This window comes from Patella vulgata, chromosome 7, assembly GCF_932274485.2.
Source record: "Patella vulgata chromosome 7, xgPatVulg1.2, whole genome shotgun sequence".
Classification (NCBI taxonomy): Eukaryota; Metazoa; Mollusca; class Gastropoda; family Patellidae; genus Patella; species Patella vulgata.
In genome coordinates, this window is record NC_065885.2 from 60,715,778 (window position 1) to 60,731,496 (window position 15,719).

Sequence of the window (15,719 nt, forward strand, 5' to 3'; positions counted from 1 at the left end):
AATAGTAAAAGGGCCAAACGTATCTGTAAGCATATATATTTATGTACCAAGATCGATTTTTGTGAAGCTGAATGTCGTAGTAGTAATTTTTTAAGGATACTTCCAAGTGAAGACCGCATGGTGTTTGTATATTCTGCATGTCATGTTTGTCATGACCATTCACAAGTGGTAAACATAAAGTTTATTTATATTTTTAGAAATCAGACAGCTCAAGAATTATTAAAGGCTATCGATTTTCGTCATCGAATACTGTATAATGATATTTATGTCCAAGAACTATAAAGATGTTTTGTAGTAATGGTCAAGACGTATTGTATTTGTGACAATTCCCAATGAGTTTGTATTTAGACTTAAACCCCTGTACGCAATCACAGTCATCTGGCTGTTACAACATATGTGGTATCAAATTAATCAGCATGACACTGTGAATGTTTTAGGCTATGATTCGGTTCAATTGTGGTACTATCGAACTTCTTTTATTGCTTTGTTTGTTTCTTCGTGATCGTAACAAGACTACAGTATCAATGGTATTACAACTTTATTGCTAAGCTGTACTGGCTTTGTAGGTTCCTCGTTCTCAATAATAATGGGTGCTAGGAATTTCTGAATGAGCTCTGATCCAACTCGCTCTGCACCCTAATTTATACCCCCTAATTTCTGCCAGGTCTTCGATAACCTTGACGTTAATTTTCATCCCATGGAATAAACCTCTTTATTTCACACGACTAATGGAGGGGACATTACCTTATTTGGTCTACCAACCATAGGTTAATTAGTAGGAGACTAATCATCGTAGTGCTTTATCTTAGGCCATGGGTGAATTTGTAATCTTGAAGTTACGGAATACGATAATACTGTTAAATATAAACGCCCACCAATTTGATTAAAATACAGATCTATGTTTTGTTTCGTTTTTTTTTTATATTTTCGATGGCCTACACTACATGAAGATCTGGCATGTTGTAGCGATAGGTCGCGTCAGAGGTCATACGAGAGACTTTTGAACCTATGACGTCAGACATTTGATTAATCAATCGGCATTGATGTTACTACTGGATTACCCACGGTTCCGTGCAAAACACGCCTAAAGCTCGCCGAAACAGACCGTTCCATTGGCTAATTCCTCACACCATTCAGAACACGTTAAATTTTGAACTATAAAAACGAAACGAAATAGGATTCGTGTTTTAATCCGATTGAAACGCCCACCAGTAGATTTAGTTACTGGATGCATCATGGGCGACATTAGCGCCGTTATTCGTTCAAAAGCTCTGAGAATTGGAACATGAACGAAGTGTCAGTAACATGAGACGGAATTCGATGTGTGGCCTATAGTTACTAATTATGCGTGATTTAGAAGCTTTCCGGTAGAGCAATGATACAGGCAATACATCTGGTTTGCTTCCTTATAACTACCAAAATTCCTGGAAGTACAACACAATCTCAAATCAGGGGTCTGTTTAACGAAATTTTTAACCAAGATAAAATCCAAATTTTAGTAATTTTATTGGATAATATAGATTGATTTTAGTGCTTAGCCAATCAAAATTGAAGTATTTACTAAAATTTGGATTTTATCTTTAGTTAAGTTTTCTAGAAACAGGACGATTTGTGGACTGATAGATGGACGCCATGATCTCTCAACAAAAATGACTGATACTTTGTTACAACCCGTAGACGACCATATTTACTTGAACAGTTCAGAAATATATTCCGATTTAAAATCATGATCATGAAGTCTGAACAATCAATCGTATAGAAAATGTTAATAGATCATACGCATATAACAGATCATAATGTCTATATACTCTATGTATACATTAGTCAAAATATGTCTATGTACTCTATGTATACAATTAGTCAAAATGTATAAATACTATGTGATTATAAATAAGGCATACTTTTAGAAAAAAAGGGGGCCATTTGGTTTCGCGTTCACACCTTATAGAATTATAAATATTGTCGATATTAGTTAGTTTGAATAAATGTTAAAGGAACACTGGCTTCCAGATAACTATACAACAAAACACGTGAGACGTTAGCTTGTCAACCTTGAGGTTCCGTTTGTATTCCTTTGTTGGCCGAGAAAGTTCATCGGGAGCCCCCGGGTGTGTCCCCCTGCAGGACAGTTGGCCTGGCTTAAGGGACAATGTGTAGTCGTTCGGATTGGACGAATACCTGAGGTCCCGTGTACACATTGGCGTGCACGTAAAAGCCCTGGCTCTTGGAATTCGCTATAAGAGTAGACCATAGTGCCGCTGTCCGGGCAAAATTTCCCCTCATAGCACACTGTATGGCATACGCCTGTCTTCGTTAGCCAAGTCGGAGCAGTACAGCAGGACGTTAAACCTCATTTCATTTCATTTTAGTTCATTTCAAACCACATCCGTGATTCTGATCAGAAGTTGCACTGGCTGAACTGAAACCAGATCCATGTCAACGCCATTTTGTTGTCTCGACATTACCAAGTTTGACAATGACTATTATGCATCTTATAGAATATCTGACAGAAGTTATTTTCAGCTATCACGACCATTCACGACTTGCCGTGGTTCTATTTTCTTACCCCCTTACGTTTAATGAAAAGGTATTTTATATGTTTCAATGGAACACACGACTTTCAAATACGGTATCTAGAAAACCTTGTTTTATTACATTAAAATGAAAATCAGAATAATATTATGTTATATTATAATAATATCATGTTATATTATAACAAAAAATAAAATCCATATAAACAAGTGATATTTATAAGCATATTTATGCTTGTGTTTATATCCCACATATTGGTATATATTTAAATAACTGTAAACATTATATAATAATCCATATAATAAATCAATTCATACTGACATAATTATATCATGTGAACGTGTATACACAATAATTATATCATGTTAACGTTTATACACAATTATTAAAAGAGGAATGCGCGTAGGAAAGCGTGCTCTAATTGTATTCGGGACAGTTTCCTCATTTGCCTATCCTTCTTTGAGTATTTTGTAATTTATTTCATAAAGAATTAACAACATGAAATTTTGAGGGTTTGTTTGAATCTTTTAAGACTCTTAATCCTGAATAATGACATTTTGTGAAGATAATGACATTTTACTTTTCATTATATATTTATATAGCGCGATAAACATGCCCAGATGTACTTTACAATAACATATAACACTATATGAACAGTATCAATATAGCATATAAAATTTCTTTTTTTTTAAAAATCAAATAACAAAAGTAAAATGTGTAGGGAAGTGATTTCGAGACAGCTTCCTTAGGAGCATTGTCACCAAATTTTAATGTGGACAAGATATATGTGCAAAATATCCATAGTTAATAGTTCGTCTCATCTTAAAGTGTAGGCTTATACCTTATGTTTATATATCAGGGATTGGATTTCACATCAATATATATCAAGTTTTATATCCATTAAGATTAACTATATATAAAAGAAGAATGGTAGCGTTAAACAATGGCAGGGGCGGATTCAGGGGGGGGGGGCCCAGCTACATAATTTTTTTTGTAAATCAACACTTTTTATGTGAAAATTTTCTCGGTGTGCTTTTATAGTAGTGTGAATTTGGATTCAATAGTAAATGTTTAATACGTCGTGCTAATCCGCACAGTATTACTTAATTCAGTAAACTATATTTAATGGATCTTAATCCACCTTAATTCCCCAACATTTATATCTACTTCATATTGTCTTATATATTTCATTAATCACCCGTCTCCAGTATTCTTTGTTTTAAACATTAAATTGAGCTTATAAATTATAATTAACGTCTACGGGCTATAGCGTTTAGTTACCGGGGTATATTGTTTGTATAGACGATAGATTTATAGAATTAATGCCCTAGGCGATACATGGGGATATATAGACCCAAATGAGAGAATTAGAAGAAAGCTTGCTACACACGTGTCTTGGGAGATCAACTTAGATCACATACCTAAGTACAGACCTTATTTACCTGTATTTGGATATTTGGAGACATAAGTTTATGTCAATTCCCATATCTACATTGGAGCTTATTTACTAATAAGCAGTGAACCAATAATTGTTATATTAATTGTCTGCTGTAAATTTTGTTGATTAATTGTTAACCAAAAAAATATAGAGGAATATCAACAGCCAACAACAGTCTTGTCTTCATTTAATCAACAACGAGAACCACAGAAGATACACAAGAAGTGCACTTGTACACTTTATCCTTTATCGTCAGATGTGGAACAGGATGGGCGCCCAAAACACGAGATAATGATATAGACATTATGTGATATCACAATTAATGCTTTGCATCCATGAAATTGAATCACAATGTCATTGTATTAATTCATAATAAAAATTGACGTCAAACGAAGTGTTTCTCTGTTTAAAAAGCTCAATGTGTATGTATATACGCCAAAATGACGATAGAGACCATGCGTGAGGCGGGGGGGATACATTGTCTCAGGAACCTGACAAACCCGATCCTGCAAAAATTCCTGGATCCGCCCCTGAATGGGCCAGTATAAATGTTAAGCCTCTATTTAAAATATTGCTAATATATAATATATATAATGTTAATATCTACTACAAAAAGCATAACACTGTTAAAGATTTTATTTTCAAATTCAGAAATCCACCTGTTCTTATTAATCTCGGATTAAATGATGAGATAAGCATTGATTTTAAAGCAAATTAAAAAAAATTGGGTTTTATATACGCACTTTTCACACCCTCTTTAACCAATTCGTGGTGTTATTTATTAATGTATATATGATTGAATCGTGATGTAAATATGATAATGTATTTGAATTTTGTGAATAAATATTTTACAAGAAAAAAGAGCGATGGATCAAACAAGTGTTCAATATCACGCATATGGATGATGTAGAGAATAATTAAACTACGTACTTCTAACAGTCAATATATCAATATACTTCTAATATATCAATTATATCTACACACCACTGGAAAATAATTATACTACACAACTCTAGAAGATGATAAAAGAAGTCAGTCCACGCATACCTATACAAAGCAATAGTATGGATCAGAGAATCAAATGATCAGTGCTGTAGAGGTCAACTGAACTACATGAATTTAATAATCATTGTAAAACAGACGTGGAACGAACACACTACTGGGAAATATACTACACTACCCTCTCAGATGGTAAACGCCAGGCCTATGCATGTCTCTTTGTACCATGTATACTTAATTGAGGAAGAATTAAATACGTAATTGATTGGAGCATATAATATCTTTCTTATAAGTTATTTGTTTAATTTGACATTTTATATCTATTTTTTCTGTACAAACGTGTATACGTCACCATGCGGTCCAACAGTATGACCCGTTGATGCGCCATTACTAGAACTACTTTTCTTGGCAGTTTTATTAACCACAGCATATTCAACAGGTTGATGAGGAACTGAGTTTTCTTCATCTTGGTGAACGTTATCAGTTTCACTGCTTGAAATATAAAGATCATTTTCCAGATATATCATGCCTTCGTGGTTACCTCCCTTTCTTCCCACCGGCTCGTCGTCATCAATACTTTTATAAAGATCGTTTTCTAAATAGATCATTCCCCGATTACCGACTTGCGTATTTTGGTTGTTGTGACCGTTGGCGTTGTTGTTGGGTGTTACAGCTGCATTTACATGATTATCTTGTGGTTCCAGTGGAGTCTCACATGGAGGCTTTTTCTTTCGTCGTCTTTTCACCAAGCTAAAACAAATAAATACTAGTATGATTTAAAGTATATTGTTGTCCTTAGAGTTAAATGTCCGCTTCCACCGAAGATGATATCGCAGACAAGTCTTATTTTTCATTTTTATTATCTTAGCGCACGCGCAGGGGTCTTTCCTATGGGAGGAAACCGGAGTAGCCGAAGTAAACTCACGAGGTTGAGAAGGCACCCCTATCTTCAAGCCACATACGCTCACACCAAGGTGACCGGCCAGGTAGAGGTCGATGCGCAGCACTCTAGACCATCCCGAACCCCCCACTAAAGTATACGGCCCGTGGTTGATATATTACGAGTATAAAATGTTTTTTGTTTGGTTTTTTTTTTTGGGGGGGGGGTCTGAGTGGTCTTGGTCCGAGTGTCCTTTGGTCCGAATAGTCTGGATACCGTATTTACAATAAGTGATTGATGCATTCCAATCCCGTAGGAGTTAGTACACTGTATGGCGTCAGTCGTTCTTCACTCGCCCAGTCATTACAGAAAAGTAGGAAGTTAATTCCCATTCCATTTCTAATTATTTAATTATTTTTTCATCAAGAGATATAAATGCGATATCAAGGAATAGGCAACATTACTATTTATATTACAAGTGAAATGGGGTTTTACGTCCTACTGTTCACTCCGACTGGACTGATGAACACGGGCATATGCCATACAGTGTGAGGGTAATTTTGCGGCACTACGGCCTACTCTTATATCGAATTCCAACTGCCAAGGCAGCTGTTACGTGCAAGCCAATGTGTACACGGGTCCATGGTATTCACTCCCATCCGAATGACTATACGTTGTTCCTTGGCAGGCTCTGGACCACTGACAAGGAGGAACCACGTCGGAAAATCCAGATGAACTTTCTCGGCCAACGCAGGAATCAAACAAGGGACCTCCGGGTTAGTGAGCCGAGGTCTGACCCCCTGAATCACCGTGGCTCCCCATTTACAATACAAAATATGATAATCATGAAACTTGGGTTGACTATAAACTGAAACAAGTCATAATCTGAAAGTTCATTCTGTGAATTGAGAATACTACATTCATATAATCAAATATCCGCGTGGTCTACTTGCTGTTGACAGACCTACCCCACCTCTAACAAAAACGTAGATCCATAATTGCTAGATTCGATCCGTTAATAACGTGATCAGTGGATTGTTTACATTCACTCAGACGAGTTTATGAAGACAATTATGGGTATAACCTTTTTCTTTGTGGGAGTATTTTGTTGTGAAATCCATTTTAAGCAACCGCAGATGACACAAAGTTTTGTGGTGGTGAGGAGTTTAGAAGTGTATATTGCTCAGTGTTGGAATAAACTGAAATCACCGGATTGTTACTGTTCAAGGTTTACAAAATGTAATAGCACCACTGAGTATCACATTGCGGTATCGACGCTCGATCTAGAGAGAGGGAGAGAGAGAGAGGGAGAGAGAGAGAGGTTTAACGTCCACTCGACACAAACTAGGTCATTTCGGGACTAACATAATATTCAATTTTATTTCAAAAATTCGCTTGCGTGTAGAGGGTCATTAGAAGTGGGAGGAAACCTGGGGACCCGGAGAGAACCCACGAGGTTGTTACGTACGTCTGGGGAAATCAAAACCACCATTTTGACTCAATGACAGCCCTTATGATATAGCGCGCACGCGGTAACCATTCGGCCATCCAAACCCCTTCTATAAACTGATAACATTAACATAAGAAATTAAACATAAAAGAATGTGGATATAAAACTGTTTGTATACTGACCAGATAATTACAATAACTAAAGCTACCAGAACCAGAACAGCTAGAATAGATCCAATTATTATACCAATCACTGTAAATAGATTACAACAAAATTAAAATAGAAGAATACATCGATAGTTATTTAAATATTATGGGAAAGATTCAGATTAAAGGGAATCAGGGTTTTCGCCTATTTCCATGGGATATTTTACGTACAATACCAATTTGTGAACACGAGGCGCCTTTTTATACTAACAACTGCAAACCAGAATGTTCTGTGCCGACATCGGGGTCGAACGCGGGATTCACCGAGTCACAGTTGGTGACTACCAATGTGTACCAAAAAGCTTTCTGTATTGTCACATTTGCCCCGCCAGAATACAGAATAATACCAGTCGCATTAGGGATTATGATATTGTCAATTCTTATCATAACATTCTATAACGCCATTGTTATATTTTTAATCCCTAAAAATTGGATTCCCACGAAGTTGCAGAAAACGACATCTTTTAATCTGTTACGGTCAATAACTGCGCCTTCCTGGGAATAAACCATATTTACTTACATGGATTAGAATCATCATTATTGGGTTGTTGTTCAGTTGTTGGAGGAAAGGCACCACTGATGTTAGATTTAACCGTCGTGTAACTCGTTCCATCATTTCCCCCGGTTCTAGAGTTTAGAGTGGTTGAAAGTGTGGCAATTGTATCATCATTTCTCCCGGTACTGGAAGTTGGTATGTTATTGCTGTTAGAAATTGTCGACAAGAAATGGTTTGTGCTTGTCGATTTCATGTATGTTAATGATGTAGGTGACGCTGTGGTTGTTGTTGACTTAGATGTGCATTCTAGGTGAATACTAGAACCCGCTAAAATATTAATTAAATCAATTAAAGCCCAAGAATCGCGGTCTGGAATAAATAGGAAACATTCCAGATTGTCCACAGATACTTGAATGTAAAATCTATAAAGTCTCCATTTTAGGCACAACTTAGGTTTTTTTATAGAAATATATATGTTAGTTATATTGACTTCAAACGAAATCAATTAATACCCAGAATATGGCATACTTCTGGTTTCATTCGTTTTTACCAGGTTAAAAATATATAACCATAAATTATCATTATAGGTAACTGACTGAAGGAAAATTATTTGTGTTTTCATATTGGTTATTAAAGGTACTATCCCGATTTGAACAGAGTCTCAAAAATCCGTGTGCGTATGACATTTAAGCCCTCAAATAATATAGAGGAATGGTGTATTTACCTTGTCTCAAAATTTCACCTTAAAATATTAAGTCGTTTGGACGTGACCGTAAAAACTGCTTATCCGGACAGTAACCCTTTTAATATTTCGGGTACACATTATTTTTATAAACAAAATGTCTGGTTTTATTCAGACACCGCATAATACACCTTGGTACACCGGTGTCCATTTCCATATGACGATTGGCGGGTTTAAGTAGTTTGAAAACGTATCACAAATATTAGGTTAGTTGCCAGGCCCGTAGGTAGAGGATGTTAAGGGATTTTAAAACAAAATTTAGAAGTTTTATTCTCCAAAAGATTAACGTTTTTATTATGATTTTATTTATGACTTGAAAACGATAATCTTTCACTACACTTACCTAACCATGGAAAGTCTGTCAAATAAAACTTGTACTTTCATCGACAGGTAAATATGAATAATGTTTTACCGATATATATTATGAGGATTGTTTGAATTTATAACAAATGGACTAGCCTCGTATGGTGTCTAGGATTCATTATTATAAGTAAATATTCTGATGTGGAAAGGTAAATACTTGCTTACAAGGTCGTACTTGGCTGGGTTATGTTAAGAATGGATACTCGGTTTGATCGATCTGTTCCTTTCTTAATGATGTTTGGTATGTATGCTACCCGGAATACGAAACAACAAAGAACCACCGAGTAGTGTAATATGGATATACGGTGCTAAACAACACTGGAGAAATGTTTACAATAATTCCAGAATAAATATAAAACTACTGATTTAATAGAATAGATGGATAATATTTACCTTGATCACTATACAGTTGGAGACAAAATGGAAATCCAACACCATTGTCAGACCATTTCTCCATATGCAATCTCAAAGTTTCAATAGGTTTCAAATAAAAACTAGCTTTAGTTACATTTTCATTACACGCATACAGTCTTGTACTATAATTTCTATATACAGAATATAATGAATAGGCACACAGTTTGGTAGTAGTAGTTACATTCTTTATATCAATTTTCAATGTGTAATCCTCATCAGGAATTTTAGTAATAGTAATGGAACAATTACACCCGATACCATTTATACCATTATGTACTCCAGATAAATAAATCTCCCTTCCGCTAACTGTCTGGTTTTTACAAAACGGGGCTATAGGTTTCGACCCTTAAAAATAATAGCCACGTACACTGAATAAATCAAGAACTGCGAAAATGCAAGTGGAACATATATAAAATTGAAAATGTGAACAAAGAAACTATACGGATTACGATAGTATTGTTTCAATTTGAAATCAAGTGTACATAGTTGAAGAAAATGAATATAAAATAACGTCTGATTTTTTAATTTGGAGCTGTGGAGGCTCGTTGAAATAAGGTGTTGGCATCCCGTGTTCGATCCCGGTGTTGGCCGTGAAAGTTCCTTGGGATTTATTGGCGTAGTTAGCACGCGCTAACCATTCGGCCACCCCACCCCACTCCACCAGAATTTGAAATAAAAGTAGGCCGTAGTGCCGCTGTCCGGGCAAAATTTGCCTCATAGCACACTTCATTAGCCCAGTCGATACAGGACAGTATATTTAAACCCCTTTAATTCCATATTGTTTTAAGGTATGCCATTATACCACACGTGAATTAATCGTGTAATATGTTCCTCAAAAAACAAAACATAAGATTTCAATGTTTTAGTAGTGTACAGTAATGCTCACTAGAATTTTTGTGCGTGTAAATGTAAATATTGCTTTAGTTAAATTTACTTACCCGAAACTGAACTATCACAGTTCATAGTGGCTGACAAAAAATAAAAACAACCAAACAAAATTACCAAACTGATTAGCAGTAGATATTCGAGCGGGATGACATCAGTGCGAGTTAATTAGTTCTCAATATTAACTGCACGTGACATTAAAGGCCACTCATCTTGAACAGAGTTAAAGCGAGAATTTCATATTTTCTAAGAAAGTCTAAACATAATTATTTCTATGTCTTTTGCTCAATAGGTTATCAACCCACTATTATACGATCATGGGCATTATTTCCCACTCTTAAAAATCATTGACACAGGAAATAATAACACAATTACCTCCCTTGTTTTCCTATAACCTCCATGGAATACCTATGTTCAAACGTTTGAATTTGAAGCTGAAAATGATATTTTTGCCAATTTCTCAGCTGGCAATAGTGAATTATAGGATTAATAGGATTATTCTTTAACTGTTTATGGATACCATCTATTTTAAGGCTTTATTTCAATAAATTTTAAAAATATAACTTAAAAATATGAAATTGTAGCTTTAAAAGAAGACTTTCGCATTATCGCTGTAAAACAGATATCAAATAAACTAGTAGAAATTAAAGAATTATTGAAAGAGAATAACTGACACATGTTAGTAGGGACGGATCAGCCCCCTTTGTAGAACACACGATATAATTTTGCTCACATATAATACTATAATCATAACAATTATTTTAATTAATTTAAAATGTGAAAATACAGCGTATGCAGCACACTGTAACGTCCAATTAAAATGTTATTAGGAATTAAATTGGCCTTTTTTTAAAACTAAGAATTAAGTACATATTTATAAAATAAACGCTCCCATAAAAATCTGTACTGATTAACTGTTGATTAAAATGGTACTCCCGATGCAAACGACGGTTCTGCTAATACTGGTGTACATCTTATGGGCCAGGAAACAGGACCCCTATCGCAACTTATTATGTTGTACTTAGGGGCGAAAAAGTCCCAAAGTTTCCGCCAATTTAAACACGATTGACCAAAACTGGGAAGCGACAATTCCATGATGGCTGCGATGATATCATTCTGTTTCCCCGGTCCATAGTTACTCGTACAGATGTTTTGACAACGATCCAAGATCAAAATTTGCGGTATCATATATGTTGATGAGATCGGACAAGTAATTTAGACTACCTGGATCATATAAACAAATATGTTTGACAAAACATACGTAGCGTAAAAGGAAACAAATGCTATTCTCTAAATATTGAGGTATTGTGTTCTCTGCTGAGGATTTTGAAAACAAAACCGGCTCATGTGTTTGTATCTTGTAAGAAGATTTATGTATTTCGCTTATACGAATGGCATGTAATTAAAACTACATTCTTCGAACGAATAGTCAAAGATGATTCAAACCATATGGTAGAATGAATGAAATGTTGTTTAATGGCACGTCATCTCCAACCGGGCTATATTGCGCCAAACATATGGTACATCTAACGAGACAAATTAAAACAATATCACATAAATGAAGTTATATATGTAAATAAAACAAATATCACAGAAAATATAATTAAAAATAAATATATCAAGTCTTTTACATATTTAAATATTTAAAACGATATACATGATGAAATATATACAATTAAAATTGAGAATAAAAGTTTGTCTCATTTAAAAATGTTAGCACTTTATCATAAAGCTAACATTTTTACAAGCTAGCGTACTGACTAGCAACTGGGTATTTCAGATCTATTGTACCATATACCGGTGTTATTTATGAATTTATTTACGATTGTAACTATGACATTTCAGAGAGATATACTGAATAATTTACTTACCTACAACACCAATATATAAAACTATAACGGCCACGACGAAACTAAATACTTCTCTATGTGACCTGGCCATGATTCACGGGTGTTCATGTGACCATTTCACTGTTAAACTTATGCTCTGAAACTAGTTTCAAAATTACACAAGCAATATTATTTAACACACTTCACTGTAAAGCTTATGAGATGAAAGTACTAGTGAAATTACACAACCGATATTATTGAACATATTTCTGATTTATATCTTGTTCTTGTGGATTTATACATTTATAAAGCGATCAAACATTTTTCACAATAAATATGCATACGTTGAACTTTATATCCATACAATAATAATATACTTCCTTTAGGGTATATTTATGATATATAACTAGCAATTGGTAACTCTATTCAATGGCCCCTTTCAGTCGTAAACTTCGGGCATATTTGTACAACACATGCATTTAATACATAAAGGATACATTGTGCAAGTTTCAAAATAAAGCAACACAACCTCTTCAAGTTCAGCAGCTTATAAACAACTAATATGTTATCTATTTAAATTATTCTCACCATAAGAGAATACACAAGCCAAGGTTAAGACAGGTCTTGTTGTATTTTGAAATATTTACATTCACTGAGTCACGTATCATCAAATACAATATCACATATAAAATAAATGATTTATACGATAAGATCCAATACGATATATCTCATCACATATAGCAAATCATGTTATACGCTGACATTCAGTAAGATATCACATATAAAAACCCATGTTATACACTGACATCCAGTACGATATCACAAGTCACATATAAAAACTCAACAACTTAAAGCGGACGTTAAATAAAGCTGAACGTATTCCGTTATCCGATTCCATTACCCCATCTTAAATCATACATCCAGTACGAAATCACATACAACAATCCATGTTGATACACAGAAAACTAACCAAATTAACACAGTAGATGATGTAACAAAGTTGTATTTAATAAATGATAGAAACTCAAGTTAGTGTGGTCACACACCGTTACTAAAGTATGCATTTATAAAGCAGACGACGTATTATTTATAAAGAATAGGTTACTCACAGTAGTATGAGTATTTTACTTCCTCGTTTCACAACCCAATAACTATAACTAAACGAGGGGCTATTTTGAGTAGAATATTATTGGTGAGTTTTAATAGAAGTTGACAATAACCAATCTAACTATAGCAATAATACAGACACACCCAAGTCAGTGAATGCCTGTCACATAGTACAGTTAAACATACATTATGCAAGAGCTAAATCTGCCAATTGCAGGTCTTTCTTAAGGCCTGAAATATTTTCTAAATTATTAATTAGACATTAATTAACTTATCCAGGCCATAACCAACTCTCGGTGGCATCGGATTTCTCCGATATTAAATAGATTAGAACAGTTCAGCCATATTTTGGTTTAAACTAAAAATGGAGGAGCGAGACTTAGCTTCGAACAACTAGTACAGTGGTTGAAATTATTGCACACGTCTTATCAAACCTTCAAAGGCTAATATCCTCGCTCGCAATAGAGTAATTTGAATGAAATTTTCAATTTGTTCATTTTACATTATCTATTTTCGAACTATTATAGCAAGAATGGTTAGCTCTTTTATCTAAATCTTACATTATGTATCTTTAATAAAGATTTTAAAGCAGCAATATTGTTATTAATTATAAAAATTCTTGAACCACGAAGTTAGAACGAACATGCCATGTTATTTATAACTAAAAGTAGTAATATTGCTATTAATTTATAAAATCGTTGCATGAAGTTAAAGAATGTTATGGTATGGTCATCTACAAACTAGTTAAATCTTACAAACCTCCGCGTTTGTCAATTACAACGTTTGAAAAGTCGAGAGATCTAGAATTAGTGAATGTGAGACGTCTAGAAGTCGAGGGACGAAATGGCGAGGATTGTGGAACGCTATAAAGTGAGAAGACGCGGAACGAGGTAGTGGCCGGAACAGGCTCCCATAAACAACTGCCTTATGCACATTATAACATTTACAAAATACTGCAGCTATTATTATTACAATAAATTTGGTTGGTTGAAATCCATTAGTCCCAAATTCACAAAGCATTCTCAGACTTAAGTTAAGATCTTACTCAAAATTGCTCGCCTTATTTTAACTAAAATATAGTCCTTTATAAACTTTTGTTGTTTTGATGTATCAAATACATCAACAAGAATCTATGTGCAAAGTCTTGTGTTTCTGGATTAAAGATATTTCTAATCTCATAAACAGTGATTGAGAGTTGAGTAAAATATGAACTTAAACCTGATAATGCTTTGTGAACTCGGAGCCAGATGTTCGAAAATGTTACATGTTTTATTACGGACAGACTGACGGGTGCAGTGTAAAAGTATAGTAACGATATCTAAAACTCTAAACATAATTAAAATGTCTACATTGATTAAAATGTCTACTTATTGCTAAACGGGTTTCTGGATTAAACTCTTACAGATATGGTTATAGCCCCCACCCCCTCCCCAATTAAATGACATTACGTATCTAAATTCCAGGTAATTCTGTATAAAAAATTAGACCAAGGCGTAATCCACGACAGACAGGGTTGGTAAAATGTTTTTTTTTTATGTGTTTATCGTTTTCACACTTTTATTTTATACACTTATTTTTGCTGTTCAAGCCGTTTGTGTTTCAAAACACATCGGGAAGACTGGCTAGTGTAAGACCGGAGTGTTTTGGTTCTGTGACACAGGGTAGTCTTACACAAAACATAATACGTATATAACCGCAACTTGTTTTGACTTGTTTTTTTCAATTTGCTTATTTCTAGTGAACCATGGCCACGTCCGCCCATGGTGGATACCCTTTTAGATGTCTATCAAAGAACGAAATAATTCAGATAGGGTTTGTTGTATAATACTCCCGCCACACTTAATTAGAGTTATGGATTCTCACCCGGGCAATGGGAAGCGAATAAAGAGCGGGACCATTGTTCTTGTATTCATGTCAATGCTTATCTAACCTAGTGTATTCAAGTAGATACGGTTACAAAGTATCAACAGAGTTTAAATAAAAGATTTAAAAAAATATATATTGAAATAACACAATTAAGACACACATTTTAATTTATTAACTAACAGAGTTCAAAACAATCACACGAATAAACTGGCGTATAATATGACACTGCCTCCTTGCCACATGGTAATAATCTTTTCATCACGTGCACCTAATCGTGTATGGAACACTGCGGTCACTAAGATTTACTAGTTACTTAAGACCGAAATCGTTCTGTGACTTCACGTTGTTTCAATATGGTAACTTTAGAATCATTAAGCACCGTACACAGGGAAAACTACAATTTCCATTTTGTTTACATGTCAATCGGGTCAATTCATCATACTTCGTAAATTAGCGAGTGAGTAGTGATATGACCTTATTTTAAATGTTAAAAACAAGTAACATAGCTAGTT

At 34.6% G+C, this 15,719-nt stretch overlaps 1 protein-coding gene across 1 annotated transcript; it reads right to left on the reverse strand.

Annotated features, from left to right (window-relative positions):
* Nucleotides 1-2,735: 2,735 nt before the first annotated feature.
* LOC126827554 (uncharacterized) lies at nucleotides 2,736-13,000 on the reverse strand. Its single transcript, XM_050557025.2, has 6 exons — nucleotides 12,277-13,000; nucleotides 10,459-10,488; nucleotides 9,500-9,865; nucleotides 8,026-8,328; nucleotides 7,482-7,551; nucleotides 2,736-5,719 (listed from the first exon to the last, which is right to left on the reverse strand). The coding sequence occupies exons 1-6, from the start codon at nucleotides 12,344-12,346 to the stop codon at nucleotides 5,290-5,292; spliced, it is 1,269 nt and encodes a 422-aa protein (XP_050412982.2). The 5' UTR covers nucleotides 12,347-13,000; the 3' UTR covers nucleotides 2,736-5,289.
* Between the last annotated feature and the right edge of the window lie 2,719 nt (nucleotides 13,001-15,719).

Excerpts from the sequence above, each read along its gene's own strand:
- LOC126827554 (XM_050557025.2), bottom strand. The coding sequence starts at position 12,346 with ATGGCCAGGTCACATAGAGAAGTATTTAGTTTCGTCGTGGCCGTTATA. Across the intron at positions 9,866-10,458 it reads CTGTGATAGTTCAGTTTCGG|GGTCGAAACCTATAGCCCCG; the intron begins GTAAGTAAATTT and ends ATTATTTTTAAG. Across the intron at positions 5,720-7,481 it reads TTAGTTATTGTAATTATCTG|CTTGGTGAAAAGACGACGAA; the intron begins GTCAGTATACAA and ends TATTTGTTTTAG.